At 45.0% G+C, this 17,237-nt stretch overlaps 1 protein-coding gene across 5 annotated transcripts in view; it reads right to left on the bottom strand.

Moving 5' to 3' along the window:
- The window catches only part of fam184b (family with sequence similarity 184 member B), a 31,920-nt gene extending 17,010 nt beyond the window's left edge, over window positions 1-14,910 (bottom strand). For 3 of the 5 annotated variants that reach the window (XM_026171012.1, XM_026171015.1, XM_026171014.1), the window contains exons 1-9: window positions 14,263-14,910; window positions 8,274-8,474; window positions 5,414-6,088; window positions 4,671-4,806; window positions 4,192-4,343; window positions 3,551-4,096; window positions 2,363-2,470; window positions 1,972-2,270; window positions 1,083-1,233 (exon numbers count right to left, since the gene is read on the bottom strand). In XM_026171012.1, the coding sequence (XP_026026797.1) occupies window positions 1,083-1,233; window positions 1,972-2,270; window positions 2,363-2,470; window positions 3,551-4,096; window positions 4,192-4,343; window positions 4,671-4,806; window positions 5,414-6,088; window positions 8,274-8,474; window positions 14,263-14,529 (2,535 nt within the window). In that variant the 5' untranslated portion in view covers window positions 14,530-14,910. The remainder of the gene's footprint in view (window positions 1-1,082; window positions 1,234-1,971; window positions 2,271-2,362; window positions 2,471-3,550; window positions 4,097-4,191; window positions 4,344-4,670; window positions 4,807-5,413; window positions 6,089-8,273; window positions 8,475-14,262) is intronic. The other 2 variants (XM_026171013.1, XM_026171016.1) reach the window with 1 other exon arrangement.
- Between the last annotated feature and the right edge of the window lie 2,327 nt (window positions 14,911-17,237).

Raw genomic sequence — 17,237 nt, 5'->3', positions numbered from 1 at the left:
ATGTGTCCTTGATCCATCACAGCTGATTTAAATGGATAAATTACCTTCTCAACGTGTCTTGAAGTTCTCCAGAGGCCTGGTAATGAACTAATCATGTGATTCAGGTGTGTTGACCAAGGGTGAGATCTAAAACCTGCAGGGACACCGGCCCTCGTGGACTGGGATTGGGGACCCCTGATGTAAAAGACCCAAAACAACCGATGACCCTGCTGAGGATGCAAGTGATGCTTTTCTCCATCATTTAGGATGGAAAGCTGAATATTTTTTTGGGTCATTGGTCTGTCAAAACAGGATGATGACATCATCTTTGCCTCAGGAGGGGAAAAAAATATTCAACTCAACTATGAACATTGCAGCAGTTCCATTAAGAGTTAGTCTAGGGCTGTCAAACCGATTTAACTCATGCACAACATTCAGCCCAATTTGATCCCAAGAGGGCTCGACCACTAAAATCATTACATAATAATAACCTAAAAGAAAAGTCATGAAAATTACACTGTCCATATTTACAAAACAGAGATTTACAAAGGGGAAAATATGTATGTATGTTTCAACAACATGTCTCCCTTTGTCTCAGTTTGCTGTCGTTACAAAGACACCAATTCATCATCAATTGAACAAACGCGTCAGCACGCCTCTTCAGCCAAGCTGGTGTGGCAGGTCGTGGGTTTTCAGCAAGAGCTGCAAAGCTGACAATGATTCAGACCTCTGGCTCAGATGAAAAGAACAGTTTGGACAGCCACTCCCATGATCCCCAGCTTCCATAACGGCACTTCCAGCGGCCGAAATCCCACCGTATTTATTTTAACGCTGGATCCCAGCGCTGCTCTGAGAACATGAGTCACGCAGCTCTTTTGCAGTGAATGAACCTTAATTGCACGTCTCTGTTTTTAAATAAATATGCCTGATTCAAGATATCAGCTATGCTGCCAACCCGCCTGATTATTTTTCATCTGTTCAGGCAAAATTTGAATAATGAAGCCAAAGCAGAATGGCAAAACAGCCTGATTACGTTTCTAAAGAGACAATCAGGGCCAAGCATCACAAATGGGTTTCTATAATTCGATTTGCAGAGGGCTCACCTGCGACTCTAGCTCGGTGAGCTGACCCTGCAGCTCAGAGATCTGAGCCTGCAGCTCCTCCTCCCGGCTCTGCCATCTCTGTTCGCTCTCGGCGACGGCGGCGTTCATCTCTATCCTGAACTCTGCTCTGAGACGATCCTCGCACTCCGCCCTGGAGGCATGCATCAGAACAAAGAGTGAGACACAGCTAACCTACATGCAAAATGACTTGTTAAAATGTCTTCTGGTTATATGCCATCTAACATTGCAAAGCAGTTCCTATTTATTTTTTGCAGCAAACATGCAGAGGAGCATCCAATTCCATAAAGCACATAAATATAAAATCTGAGTTTTATATTAATGCATTGCCATATTAAGATAATAAGATAACCTGTTATACCGTCAGCTGACAGGTCGGTTTTTAATGGGTGTGTTTGAATGAGGGGGAAAAAAAGGACATGTATTGAAGGGGGAACTGCGTGTAAACTGATAGTTTCGAGTGATCAAACACATTTTAAAATAAATGCAGAGGGCTGGTTTTTGTTTGCGCATATGCTCTAATTGCTGTCGGCACATGGTGAAAAACAGGCTAATAAAATACATCTGTCGGGGAGGGCAGACTAATTGGTGATATTGATTTAATTTTCATTAATGTGCCGACACCGTTTACCAGCTCACACAGAATTTTTTCTGCTGCTACATCTAATTCCTTGGCGTGCGTTAGCTCTGTTACAACACGGTCCAAGTCAATAAAGTTTATTCAAACTTGAAACGAGCTTCAATTCGAGTGATTTCCTTCCTGACTCTGATGTTTCCCAAAGATCATTTAGGTGAGCGGGGGGGCTGATTACAAGCAGACTTTGTAATGGAAGCCTGAGCAGCTTTGGAAGGTCTGTGTTTGATCTGCTACCTGATCCGGTCCTCTGTGTGCTTCTGGTTTTGCTCTAGAAGACTCCTCTCCGTGTTCATCCGGCTCTGCTCCAGGACTTTTTCCTCCAGCCGATGCCTGTCAGCTTTCAGGGATGCGATCTCTCTCTGGTGCCTGTCCCGCTGCCTCTCGGCCTCGTCCTGAATGCGAGCCAATCGACTCCGAGCCTGATGGAGCTCTTCCTCCAGACGGGAGCACTGCGGTCCACCCGAGGATGGAGCATCGGGGGTCGCCTTGTCTTTCTTGTCTTTATGGTGGATCAGTGACTCCAACCTACAGATCTGAGATCACAGGAACATATCTCTTTCTCTTCACATGTCACAGGAACTACAGCTGATGTTTTACTCTCAGTTAGCGTAACCTGACTTCTAACCTCACTGGTGGCATCTTTCAGTTTCGTCCTCAGCTCCTCTCTTTCCTTCTCCATCCTGCTGCGTAGCTCCTCAGCAGCTCTCCTCTCCTCTTCCAAACGCACGCACACCTTCATAAAAACATTCATCCTCATCAAAACTATTATTACATTAGCAAAGAATCTCCTTTTTAACACTCGACCCTACCCTTCTGTCATCTTCTTACAAGTGAGCCTAATTAATAATTAGTAATAATGAAGTGAACATGATAAGAGGGCTCAAAGGGTAGGCAATTATATGATAAAATCTTTAAATTTCTACTTTTACTGGGAGCAAAAAACGTCTATTAAATTTCTCTTTTGGTTCAATCTGGGGGCGAGAACTCTCCCTAGGGGGGTCACAAGAGAATTAACTGGATCAAAGGAAAGCATTTTTGCTACACAAACATAATCGTTCACAGATTTTTTCCCACAATCCCTTTCTTTCAAATTACTCTGAAGATATTCAGGTTAAAAAAAGAGGAAACTTTTGTTCAACATCGTCAGTTGCTGACAAGCGACGCAAGCCCAAAATATTTAGAAGCTCTGTTTTAATTAGGCAGCACCCCCGCTGAGGCTCGACTGTGCAACTCAGGCGCTGCGTTTCTGTGAACTTCAGTAACCTGGTTACTGTCGACGCTCCTCGGTGGCCCGAGCCGTGCAAACTTTTTCTCAGGTTTGTGGATTAAATGGGTGAACTTTTGCCTCGACCCTCATGGCTTACGGTATGTGGTTGACTTCAGGCAGGGAGATTTTTACTGTGTTGGCAACGGTTTGTGCTCATATCAAAAATAATTACATCCAAAGAGTGACTGAAACTAAAAATAATGAAGGCTGTGTTTTTCGGATTCCACAGCAGGACGTTTTTAAATTTGAGATGCAAGCAGTGCACATTATAAAGAATCTGTGTCTGGTCCTAATACAGAGCCAGTCTCCTCTTACTTCTTAGCACCATCTCACTGGGTTCCAGTGCAAAATTACTAATGCTCATTTATGATATATAGCCTCAGTTTTTAAATATAGTAGCCAAACAGGTCAGGTCACTAAGTGGTATCAAAAATGCAGCTTCTTTCTCCAGTTTTCCTCTCTAACCTGATTTCTCCTGTTATGATCACTGATGATGTCTGTTAAAGTTAAATGCAGAGAACTCTTTGTGTGCCGACACATGCTGACCTCTTGGTTGGTTTTCTTCTCAGAGCTCAGAGCTTCTTGGACGCCGTTTAATTCAGCCGCGTGTCTCCTCATCACCTCCTCTATCGCCTTCCGCACCTGCTCCTTCAGTCGCTTCCTGTCCTCCTCGGCCTTCTCCGCCAGCCTCTTCTTCTCCTCCTCCAGCTTCAGCTGCACGCCAGCTCTCTCCGCCTCGACCTGTTCGATGTTCTTGTCGAGCTGGGAACGAATGCGGACCCTCTCCACTTCCAGCTCTTTGCGCAGGCGGTCCACCTCTTCCTCCTTCTCTCTCCTCACACGATCCTTGACCTCTTCCAGCTGTCTGTGGTGCGCTTCCTTTTCCTCGTCTCTTTCTCGCCGTATTCGGTTCCTTTCCTTCTCGAACTGATCCCTCTCCTGCTCCCGCTCCCTCCGCAGGCTCTCTCGTTCTTTTTCGATCTCCTTCTGCAGTTTGTCCCGCTCGTCGTCCGCGTGCTTCTGAATGCGACGCAGCTCTTCTGTCTGGGCTCTCACCATCTCTGAGCGCAAACTGGACAGTGCTTCAGCGTGCTATAAACACACAACACAGCACACTCATTCATGCTGTGCTTATATTTTTGTCCACATTGCAGTTTTACCATATGTGCATGTGTATGCGTGCTTACCTGGCGTATCTGCCTGGCGTGGTCGCTGTTGCGGCCGCTGCTCTGCAGCTCCAGCTCTCTGTTCCTACTCTGCAGACGACTCACCTGGCTCCTCAGCTCCTCCATTTCAGTGCACACACACACCTCACAGCCTCCTCGATTCAGCAGCTCCTCTAACACACAAAAGTGATTGATTGATCGTCTATAGCAGAAGCAGAATGGATCATCTGACCAGTTCTGACTGAGGAAGGGTTTGAATTAAAACCCATTACTGTGCAATAAATAAAACTCAGAGTTTTGTGCTGACGGGGTGAGATGCCAGTTTGATGAAACTGTTTGCCTTTGAGCAGGAATGAATAATTTGTTACATTTTCTCTACAAAACTTAATTAACGGCGGGTTTGAATGAGGAATGGGGACGTGCACCTGGCACAGCTTCAGTTTTTGCAAGCTCGCTTCGAGCAGGGCAGGTAAGATTGACAGGTGCGAGAGGCAGACTACCTGCTCTGCTCTGCAGCTCGTCTTCCTGCAGCAGCAGCCGCTCCTTGGCTACAGCGAGCTCCTCTTCAGCCCGCTTGGCCACGCCCTCGGCCTCAGACACACGCCTGCGATCCAGCTCCAGCTCTTCCTCCAAGTCCTGCAAGGGAGGGATAAAGGCCAGGAAGGAGTTTAGCATGAGGGCAATTAAGGTCAGGCGATGCGGAATAGTACTGCATGTTGACAAAAGGCCACGAGGGAATAGAAAAGGAAAAAGAAACAGACGAGAAAGAGAGAGAGAGAGGCTGACAGCAAATTTGACACAGATGAGGGAGGAGGGAGTGAACACAATCAGACAAACAGAAAAAAAAATGAGGGATGAAATGTGGTGAGTCAGGGTGCTGTCTTGCCCAGCTGCGAGCCTTTAATGGTCTGCTGTGAGGACTTACTGCATGTCAGCTCCATGCCAGCTCTCACAGGGCTTCTTAATGCTCATGCGTGAGGTGGTGCAGCGAATCTATCCTGCTCCTCATTAGCAGCTAGTTGGCAGTGGGAATAACACTCAGGGAAGGCAGCTTGTGGTTAGACAAGCAAGATGCCTCCCCCACCCCCGCTCACCCTCCACCCCCCAGCTCTGCTTCTACTTCAGTCCCTTCTTTCCCATCAACACTATTAGCTGGGCGCATCAGAGACAGGAAGCTGCAACATTTCAATTTCCCTTCCCAGCGTTGGATTATGCACGCAGGGACGAGAGAAAAGGCGCGTACCTGTATTCGCTCTTGCAGCTTCACTGTGTTTCTCTTGCTCTCGGCTAGCCTCTCCAGGTGACTCTCCACCTCTGCCTCGGCCCTCTTCACCCTCTCCCGCAGAGCGCTGTGCATCCCTTTCTTCTCCTCCTCTTCCCTCTCCTCCCACCTCTGCCGCTCTTCCCTCCACTCCGCCTCTATCTTCTTCCTCATTTCCTCTCCCTCCTCGTTTAGATCGTTCACCTTTTGCTCCCATTGCTCCCTCTCCTCCTTCACGGCTCGCCTCTTCTCCTCCTCCGCTCGACCCCTCTCCTCCTTTAGTGCCTTTAGCTCCTCCAGGAGGGCTTTAATCCTTTCCTCACACTGCTCCATTTTCCTCTCCTCCTCCTCCTTCTTCTTTTCCTCCTCATCTTCTCTTTGCCTATCCTCCTCCTTCCTGTTTTTCTCCTCATCAACGACTGTTTTCTGGAGCTCCTCGCACTTGGCATCCAGTTGCTGGATCTGCTCCTCAGCATTCTCCAGTTCTTTGCTCAGTCTCAGGTTTTCCTCCTGGGCAACACTGATCTGGGCCTTGGCCTCCTGCAGGTTTTCCTGCGCACCCTGGAGCTTTTCCTCAAACTCTTTTCTTAGCTCTGCTTCCGTTTCACGCTCCCTCTCCTCCGCCTGGATGCGGAAGAACTCAAAGTCCGCCTGCACCTGGAGCCACAGAGGACGAGAGAATAACTCACACATATAAACCTTTGGTAGTGACAACTTTCCCTAAAAAGCACCTAATTTTTCTCCAACAACTCTCGGAAAAGCCTTTCACACTTTGTTCCATGCTACAATGACACTTATGCAATAACAAATGCATGCTTGTTCAAAGGTGTTTCACTGTGCTGAGATCTGGGAACTGTACAGACGGCTGGAGCGAACAGTGTGGACACAGACTATACAAAACATTTGTAAAAGGCCAGACTGGCCAATTAGTAGTAACGCTGTGACATTCACACAATACTCAGTATGTGGCAAAACATCATTACCAGCCTGCAATGTCGAGCTCAGGCAACTCAGAGCCGCAAAAAACTTCTTCAAAAGTCACAAAACCAGAAATCAGAAAGAAGCCTCAACATGCAGCAAGCTGCAAACATTATAAACCAAGGGGGGAGACACTGTGTGGGTTTCTTTGACATAGCTCCATATTAGTTATATTAGCTATACAGTTATATAACTATGACTTCTTTTTTTTTTTTGCAAAATAAGCCTTATTTGAACCCAAAGATTTGCCGTTTTCTGGCATTTATGGAACCCTTATTCTTAATAGTTAGATCTGCAGTAATGTGTGTTGACACTGTTCGATACTGTGATAACAAATAAACAAATACTATATGCTTATTAGCTATCCATTCACTGCTAACATAGACTCCAGGCACCACTGCTTTTACTGAAAAAATGTTCACATGCTAGGAGTTTATAAGGAATAAAATTATTATTTTCCAGAGGTGAATTTTAGGAATTCTTCTGTAACATTGTAATATTTATGCAAAAACAAATATACACTGCAACACTGCTCACTCAGCAGCCACTTTGTTAGCTGTACCTAAAGAGTGCTGTGAAAATATCCCAAACAACATTACACCATCAGCAGCCTGAACCGCTTATACACGGCAGAAGGGAGCCATGCTTTCATGTTTTCGATGCCAAATTCGGACACTATCGCCTCAATGTCACGGCAGAAATCGAGACTCATTAGATCAGGCAACATTTTTCTAATCTTCTGTTGTGCAGTTTTGGGGAGCTCATGCAAACCATAGCCTCAGTTTCCTGTTCTTATCTGACAGTAGTTGCACCTAATGTGGTCTTCTGTTGCTGTCGTCCTTTGTGTGTGTTCAGAGATGCTCTTCTGCATAGCACCTTCTTAACAAGTGGACATTTAAGAAGTTACTGTTGCCTTTCTATTAGCTTGCAGCAGTCCTGCCATTCATTTCTGACCACTGACATCATGAACAAGGCATTTTAACTTCACCTCACTGGATATTTTCTGTTTTTTGGCCCATTTTGTGTAAGGCTTAGAGGCGGTTGTGCGGAAGATCTCAGCAGCAGTAGTCTGATTTAAAAAGTGCCAAAACAAGATAATACTACGAAACTAAAGATGTTAGAGACAAATTTTACTAGCATAAGTGTTATGTTTGTGATTATATAGATGTTATGTCATTTATGCTCATAGGTACCTGTGAGAGATATCATGCAGTGTTTTGACACACTCACATTCTCATAGTTTTTGCACCAGTGGCGCTACGACACTCGTCTGCTCTAAAGGCGATAAGGCTTTCTTTTACTGGCGCATTAATCCTGTTCCAGGTTGTTTGATGTGTGCCACTTATCGTTGTCTGTAGCCTGTTTCACTTAAAAACACATCCCTGTGGTTCATACGTTGAAAGCCTGTCTACGTGAGTCTGGTAGGTTTGTACAGGTGTTTTCTTGTATCAGACCCGCGCTGATCTACATGCTTTGACTCGAGAAAATGACAGTAGGACATGAAAAAACATGACAGATGCCAGACATGCCAGACAGATAACAAGGAAAAACATTTCAAAATAAAAGTTTTAGGTCCCTGTGTGCATTTTTTATGTATTTAGTTGTTAAGACGCTTTTTTGTTTCCCCCCGCGGACTCGATAGGAAAGCCATGTGGGTGTTTACGATTCATGTTGATGTTTTATTGTGGTGCACAGCATATAAATTATGAAGACTGGGTAAAGTAACGGGCTTTCTGAGCGAGGCTGGCTGCCGTAGGTCATGTTAGGGCCAGGTTTGATTTGCTGCCCTCACTGGGAGGTTAGACATTAAATTACAGAGACACAACAAGGACCCCGACCCCCAACCCCATAAACAAGGACTCACACATGCACACACCTGGGCCCCGACTCGCTGCTGCTCATCCAGAGATTCCTGCAGCTCCAGGAGGCGTGTCCTCAGGGCTGACCCCTCCCCTTCGTGGCACGTCTCCATCAGGATCCGGTGCAGCTCGTCGTGGTGGGCGTTGCTCAACGCCTGCAGGGCCGCCTCCTGCTCCTCATTCTTCATGTTCAGAGAATAAATCACCTGGAGCATCAGCAACAAGAGGGCAAAGATTCAAGAGCTGTGCACATTTAAGCCTTCAAGACACAAACACTAAAAATTAGAAAGATATTAATCTATGTTTGCTTGTTTGTGTCTTCTTGCCTCCCTGCATTATTTTTCCACTTGAGTGTTGTGTATATAAGGTGGAGGAAGAAGGGCATCTTCTAAAAAGTGATGTGAAAAACATTTTTTTTAAAATGTTCAACTGTTTTGTTTTGTTTCACTGTATTTTTTCCTCTATTAAATGTGCGAGCCATTGTTAAATAAGCATTTTGACTACAGATTATAAAAAAACATTCACTAAAGCTCGTGTCCATTAAAAGCAGCAGCTTATCCTCCCTTTAAGGGATACATGACACTTTATCTTTGCAGATAAATGCAAACTAATCACCACTCATGGACGTTTTTAATGTTAATGCATTGCTTATGCTCATCACAGTGTGTTGAGTTCATGCTTCAAACTGCATGCCTTTGACTCCCTCAGTCTTGGAAAGTTAATACCAGACTTCTTTGTGATTATTTTGAGGTGTCTTTTTTTCACATGCTGAATGGTGCTTGAAAAGTCCACATTTGTATCCACTCTACAGATACGTGATATTAGATCACTTACCTCCATAAATAAACCACCAAGTCTAATATTTTTTGACTTGCTTGGTTAACTCCCCTTTTTTTAATCCACCAAAATCTGATGACTTCAGAATCCATCAAGCAACGCAGCAGAGATCCCAAAGGTCAAGAGACTGAAAAAAATGCCCTTTTGTGTAGCACTTTTATTAGTTTTGCAACCAAATGCAGAATATTTGAAACCTGAATGGTGAGTCATTGTTGAGAGATATGGAGCATATAATGAATTTCCACAATTTGATATGAAAAGATTAAAAATGACCTTGGCCACCTTGTTAAAAATATGCACGTATTGAGAGTAAAACTTCAATATTTTATGAGGGTTTTCAGTCTCATATGAGCAAACCTGGTTATATCCTTATGGCAGCTTTATGCTAACAAATATTACAGCAATACAGTGTTTTATCACGTATATCCTGTTACAGTGATAGAGTCACATATTAAACAGGGGCTGTAATGAGGGCAGGATGTGTATAAACAATCACCTGTGAGCTAAAAGCTAATGTTTCAGTCTGCTTTCAGAAACTATTTCTTCTCCTGGATCTCATCAATATGATGCGGCACCATTGTGATGCCTCACAGCTGGGTTTGAATCCTCTGACCGGCTAGGACCTTTCTGTGTGGAGTGTCGCATGTTCTCTTTCTCCCAGACTCCAAAGGCATGCATGTTAATTTCTAATATAGTGCCATGGCTGTAGCCTGCCTCTCATTCTATGACAGCTATAAGAAATATAAGAATATAAGAAAATTGATGGATGGAAAGTTTTAATAATGTCAGAGGGAGAATATATCCTGATCATCTTGGGCACACAAGGTTGCACAAACCCTCTGTTTGTGAAAGACAGCCAATCAAAAGAGAGTTGGATTAAAGAGAGGGGAGTTCAAACTGGCTGCACCAAGAACCAGCTAAAAAAAATAACAATTTTGTACTGTGAATTATGCAAATGTACCATAGCGGAGACCAAAACTAAAACTATAGAAAAGATGGGAAGGGGAGACAGATCTCCAGCCGTTGCTAACACAAAGACCCAGACAGCCATTTACACCTAGATTTGCTAATTAGCCTAAACATGGATGTCTTTGGACTTTTGGTGGAAGCTGGAGCGCTCAGAGAGAACATGCCAACTCCTCACAGAAAGCCCAGAGGATTCAACCCCAGGACCTCCTCGCTGTAAGGCAACAGTGCTCTCCACCAGTCGAAATAATATTCGACTTTAAATAGTAACACTGACAAACTGTGTGTCTGAGCCACGGACAGTCAGGCTTTATGCAGCGATGCCTGTCAGCATGTATGGAGCCTCCCTTCAACCTCTCCATATAGAGCGCTACTAACCTATGAAATACGGCCTGTTTCTCCCCACTATTCACTTTACCCCCTGCGCCATGTCATCATCTCCTCCTGGTGACCCTGACGTCTCACTTATCCACTTGCAGAGGTGTGTGCGTGTGTGTTTGTGTGGACTCACACGCATGCGCGTACTGTATCCGGGAGACACATGGGCTCATATTTTACTCAGACGCCTCTCTGTCTGCAGCTGGTACAGGCCTGCCGGACATTCCCTGTGTCCCTGTCTCTGCCCAATGTGTGTGTGTGTGTGTGTGTGTGTGTGTGTGTGTGTGTGTGTGTGTGTGTGTGTGTGTGTGTGTGTGTGTGTGTGTGTGTGTGTGTGTGTGTGCGTGCGTGCATGTCATTAATCCTCTCTCACACACATTTACATTACCTCGACACTGTCAGTCTCCAGTAATCTGTTATGTATTTATTGTAAAGCAGGTTTTGGTATTGGTGTCAAATGTGAGATTTCTCTATCTCCTGTCCATCAGACGCTGGTGGAGTATGTCACACCGATGTGCAAACTTTAGCAAACAGTGACTCATGACAGGGAGGAATGAAGAGGACTCTGAAACGGGGACAGGCTCTAAGGGGGAGGACGTTCTTTGCTGTCCTCTTTGGCTGGTTTGAAAGTGAGAGCATAGAGAAAAAAAGAGATTTAATGAAGGTTATTAGATAATACCTATTAATAATGCAGACCAGTGGTTCCCATCCTTGGGTTTGGACCCCTGAGGGGTTACAAAGTACACCTGCAGACACCTGAACTTTACACCCAACTCTGTTCGTTAACATGCTGTCGAAACAGCCTGCACTCTTCTGGGAAAAGTTTCCAAATCAGAATCAGAATTTCCACAACATTTTGGGGTCTGACTGCCGGGATTTGCTCCCATTGAACTAAAACAGCACACGTGAGGTCATCTACAAATGGTACATGATACAGCCTAGCCTGCAGTCTGCATGGCAATTTATCCCAGAGGTGCTGGACGGTGTCGAGGTCGAGGCTCTGGAATTTTTCAGCACCAAGCTCATAAGCTAAAAGATGTGAAGACTGATGTCTTGGAAACAGGATCTAAAATGGTTACCACACATTCAGATAGATTTAAGAGGGACCTATTAGTAACTTTGCATATTTGCCATATCGAGTACATCTGAAGTATTGACCTACGAGAGTCACCTTTTCATTCCTCTGAAAATTTATCACATGACCTAATCTAAGAAGGAAAAGTGATCAGCCCAAGCTCACTCAGCGATGTATTAAGCAGCTATCGCTGCTTTATCTTTAGAGTTACAGGACAGGTAGGAAACCGCTGATCTAAATCTGTATGACATGTTTTATCTTTATCATAAAAGCAGTGACATCTATGCACTTGAAAAATCCACTCTTGTTCTATTTCATGCACTCGGGTGGGGGTTGGAGGAGGCTTGCTGCTACTCTAGAAGTTTGCTGCCTTACCTATTTAAAGTATAGGTAGGATATTTATATGTCACTAGCATGAATGAGTCACTTAAGCGGCTCCGTTTGTCTGCTACCGCTGCGCTTACCATTATCTGTTCATTTTTATTCACGCAGACAGTGGCTGCTGTTTAGCGTCAGCTCACTTTAAGGTCAGATTTAAGGAAACCCGCTTTCACACAGTTAAGTAAAACTACTACATGCCATCACGAACAGTATTTATCGGATTTATTTTAGGAGGTGGGATTAAAGACAGCTTCACACTTTGATTCAGCTCTCTGGGTTTAAATCTTTGGCAGTTTGGCCAGAGAGCGGCGAGAGCCCGCCACTGCAAATTCTGCCTCGAGATCCCCTTATCGATCCTGCCGGTCGATAATGTTATTCATGTGGCCTCACAAGCCAGTGCCCGTGCTCATTGACAGTAACTTCATAGTCAGCAAAGCATGAAATTAATATTCTGTCTACAGTGTAAAGGAGAGCAAGAGACAAGGCAGCTGAAACTGGAGTGAGACGTAGACTTGACTCGCTCGGTGCACAGAGGAGAGGTTAGGCAAAGAGACAAAGCAAGCGTGCACACAAACACACACTCTCTTACATCAGCCGCCCTCTCCCACTCTCACACATACCTCCACACATATCAAAGAGGGTACTGGGTGTGCTGGATTACAAAGCAGGGAACACAGCGCCTAGTGTACACTCGATAGGGTAAGTGCAGGAAATCCAAAGACAGAATTAGAGCCACCAGTCTGACGTGTAGGTGTGCACATAAGCACACACTTTAATATGCTACTGTTGATCTCTGTGAGTCATGCAGAGACACTACTCCTCTCTCTGTAGTCGCGTTTGTGTGTGTGTGTGTGTGTGTGTGTGTGTGTGTGTGTGCATGCAACCTTATGTGAACATTCACAACAGCTGGCCTGACACGGTCAGCTCTCAATTCCTTCCCATTGGCTTCTTTTGCCATGTAAACACACTCCGACGTGCTGCTGTTTTATCTTTAGCAGCACCCATTCAGCCAGGGCAGACTGCTCTCACTGATGGGGGGAGAGGTGTGTGTGTGTGGGGGGAATCGTGCAAGTCGGGATGGGTGAGTGGAAGAGAGAGGCAGACGTGAGGAGGTGTGTTAAGTAGAAGCCCATATGTGCGGGTGTGTTTGTGCGTGTGTGCCTCCATGCACACAGAATATGGGTTATTAAATATATAAGGTTACCACAGCTGACCCATTTCCTACTTCCTCTCCTCTGCTCTCCACCCCCCAAACAACTCAAATAAACCATGTGCCACATGCCCAGCATCCCAAAGCTCAGGGGAAACCAAACACACCAAATATGTGTATCGATGATTCTTATATTTCAGCCGCGCTCCGGGTTTCATTTACTGTGGTCGCCCCAGAGCTAAAGCGGGGCTGGCATGGCATGCCATGAAGTTTCAGAGGAGACAAAAACAAGTCCTGGCTTCTGTGGAGGGAGATCAGGGTGGAAAGGAACAGAGGGGCCACAAGAGGCTGAAGGACGGGGCTGGCGAATTCTCCTAACAAGCACAGACACAAGTGCTGACCCCTCATCTGTGTCATCTTTGTTTGCCTGGGCCTGTGTGCATGATAGGAAGTCCTTTTTTTTAAGACACAGAGGTGCATCCACAAGGGAAGATGAGAAGTGCACAGTCATCAGTAACTGTCATAGCTCAACAAGCCATGGGTCATGCCCTGCTTCTGTGAGCATTATTGTGAAGATACAGAGAGGGTGAATCCTCACATGCAGCTGCTGCAGCTGTTAAACTCCCTGATAAACACAGAGAAATGCCATGTTGGTGTACCAAGCTGTTAATTAACTGTGGGGATTCATCTGTTTCACACCACAGTTAATTGATAGCACACCTTTGGAGTCGTTTTTCTCTCTGTTGGTCAGACAAAGAAGCATCACCCTGGGCTCTGGCCCAGCGAGCTGTGGAATTGTTTTAATATCCTAAACGCCCAGATTATAAATTGATGCACGGTGAAGGTAATCCATAAATCTACTGATTGATTAAAATTGCATCAGCTCTAATTGCTGCCTGATGTCTGGTGCTCGGGATCTGCAGCTGTCAGTCACGAAGCTGATCCAAGTTTTCCCGTCGTTATCCCGAGAATGTAAAACGTGTAGACCTATGTACCGACTTTATAGCTTCTATTACCAGCCTGCTCCTTTTTAATTACTATTTATTTATTTATTTTAAACTACGGATTTCATGTGTATTTTCATTTATTTTGACGCGCCGTCCGTGTCTGAGTGTGAGGCAGCCAGCGGATCATCAGTCAGCCTGACAGGAGTGACATCCGGGCGGCGCGCCTCCCTCCCTCTCTCGGTGTCACCGGCGGGTCTTACCTTGGTGAGCTGAGCGATCTTCTTGCACATCTTGCTGTGCATTTGATAGTCGTACAGCTCCTGCTCGATGTTGGAGAACTCTGCCGCAGTCCCGTTAACGGCGGAGCCCGGCCCGGGGGGCTGTGCAGCCTTACCGGCGCCTGAAGCCATAACGAAGCCCCCCAGGGGAACTTCCCAGCCCGGAGGATAGTCAGAAATGATCCCGCCGCCTCGCAGATGAAAATCCCCACCAGAAATCGTGTCAACTTTTTTACTTGCGCATCTCATTCCCCCGTCGGCACACCCTCTCCCGCGAACGGCATCTCGAGTAATCCGCTGCAAAACATTTGGGAGTAAATCGCCGGGGCTCTCCTCGTGCGTTCCCGTTGTTGCCCCCCTCTCCTGCTGCCCGCCCGGTGATCGCCGAGGTCACACGCTGGAAGTCCATCGGGGACGCGCTCGCGCCGACCGACCCTTTTCCTGTTGTCAACGGATTTTTTCCCCTCCTTCTTAGTCTACAGGGAGCGCTGGAGGATGAAGGCGTACAGTCCGACCACCTGTCTCGCGGCAGGGGCGGAGCGGGGCGTGCGTATCCTATGGAACATTACCGGAGACAGCTCGAGAGGCGCACTGCTGCAGTGCTGCCCCGCCCCTACCGGAGCTGCTGTATCAATGCCGATCAGCGCGCGGATGGGAGGTGGAGGAGGAGGAGGGGGTCTCTGGGGTCCAGTCGTGTGATTTTACTCCATCAGTCAGATAAAAGGGAAGCACTGAGGGCAGTGTCAGTTGCTGTGGACTACGAGCACACGATAAACCACATGCTTTGACTGTGGACTGATTTCATTGAAAAAAAAGAACAACTACTAGCACTCACTATAAAGGGTGGATTAGCACAGATGAAGGAACTTCCCACACAGTCATTTGTTTCTTAAACACACTACTTTCCAAGTACACATGCACACCTCGTTGTCTCAAAGAAAACCCTTGCAAGCAAATGAGAGCGCAGTGACTCACTATACGAGTGGACTCCATTTACTAAATATTCATTTCTCCACCTTAAAGGTGTAGCCTGCTCCAGAAATGTGTTGCTGCGGTTTTTCATAGCGTTTGGTGGACTGACAGAGACAGGTTGAAAAAAAATGCAGCAGAGTGTCAGGATGTAATGAGAGGATCCAAATGCAGGGACATTAACATGATTTTTTTTTTCAAGGGTTATAACCGACCAGAGGGAGCTCATGGGAAATCAGAATATGCTTTCAGAACTAAAAATCACTTGAAACTGGTTGAAAATCTAGTGAATTGTAATGATTTTAATGTGCACAAAGGTAACTACTGACAAAAATACAGTGGACTCTTCTTTTTTTAAAGAAATTAAGGAAAGGTACGTGAGAGGATGTCCATCGTTCAAAACCAGGCTTTTAAACCAATAGATTTTACTGCATGTAATATTATTTAACATTATGCAGATATACATTTTCAGTGATGTGTTGACGGGGAGAAAACAGTTTTTCCGGTTGTAATTTATCTGCAATTTTTGTCTGTTATTGCATGGATATAATAGCACAATATGTTTGGAGGTGGGGATCAAATTTCAATGTGGTGGGTGCCTCACCCCTTCCCAAAGTGGGCAGGGCTATATATACACACAGAAGACAGAATGAATGACAAAACACAAGGGTCCAAGGTGGAAAGGACGTGGAGAGGGCAGGCAGTCACAACGTAGGATAAATGTGATAATCTGAAGTGTCTAGTTTTTGTAATTGTGTTTAAGGATAGATCATTTTTGGTCCTTGCATCCTTTTTATAAATGCAATGAATTTACAGATAAAGTTGAGCCTGTGAGGCACGTTATCTGTTAAAGTGCTTGAGTTAATTATTGAACACTGTCTTTTAAGTTCAAATCTTCAATTTCTAATGCAAGATTTTCTTGGCCTTTAAGCTGATGCTGAAGTAAACCCTGATATGATAGGATCAACTCAAATGTGTGTGGTTATTCTGGAGAAGGGTGAGATATGATACCGGAGATAATATGGCACTTTTTCAGATCGGCAGAAAACCTTTGGCTTTAGCTGTTTGCATAAAAAGTGTCACAAATAAGCAACAATAAAAATGAGAAAAATATACAATTCAATTAAACTATCCCTTCACAAAAAAAGCAGTTTTCTCAAGGCGTTTTATATTGTGAGGTAAAGACTACAATATTAGACAAACTTAACAAGCAGATGGTCCTCCTATGAGCACACCCTCGACAATGATGAGAAGAACATCTCCTTAATTAGAGGAGACCTCCAGCAAAACCAAGTTCAGGAAGAGGCAGAAATTGACCATTGCTAGTTTGTGGGTGAGCATGGAAAACCTCATTTTTGTTCCCTATTTCCACAGTGCCAGTGAATTATGGCACAAAGTGTACATGATATCAGAAATATACAAAACCAACTTAACCATTATAACATCCTCCTTGTTTAGGCTGCTTGCATCAACCCTTTCACATCCGAGTGTTATTCAAGCACAGACATATACAAACATTTATGACAGAGCAGTTTGGCAGGATAATACCTGCTTTGGCCAGACCTTCTGTGCCACTTACGTTTTTCTGATAATTTTGTTGGACACAGTTGACTCGCACCGTCTTGGGCCTAAATCTCTCAGTTTCTGAAACATTCCTCTTAAACATTTTTCTAAATGTTCCCCAGGAGAGTGTGTGTGTTGCTGTGCCACCTTTATAAATCCAGTTTTGATCTAATGACAGCCCAGTTTATTTGAAACAAACTGATTATTGGGCCACATTCTTTGGTGGTTCACATTATGTAACAAACAGGAGAAACTAGGAGCAGCTAACCAAGCCTTTAAATATGTAGACCTAAATGATAAGTCATTGTGTTTATTACCTTACAGTTAATTCAGAGTTTGAATCTCAAACAATTTCTTGTCACCTTTGCAGGATTTACAGACATACACAGGGGTATTTTTCATCCCTCTGGCTTCTGATGCTGTAG

The sequence above is a fragment of the Astatotilapia calliptera genome, chromosome 6, assembly GCF_900246225.1.
Source record: "Astatotilapia calliptera chromosome 6, fAstCal1.2, whole genome shotgun sequence".
Classification (NCBI taxonomy): Eukaryota; Metazoa; Chordata; class Actinopteri; order Cichliformes; family Cichlidae; genus Astatotilapia; species Astatotilapia calliptera.
Note: the sequence above shows the minus strand (reverse complement) of the source record. Positions and strands in the feature narration are given on the sequence as shown.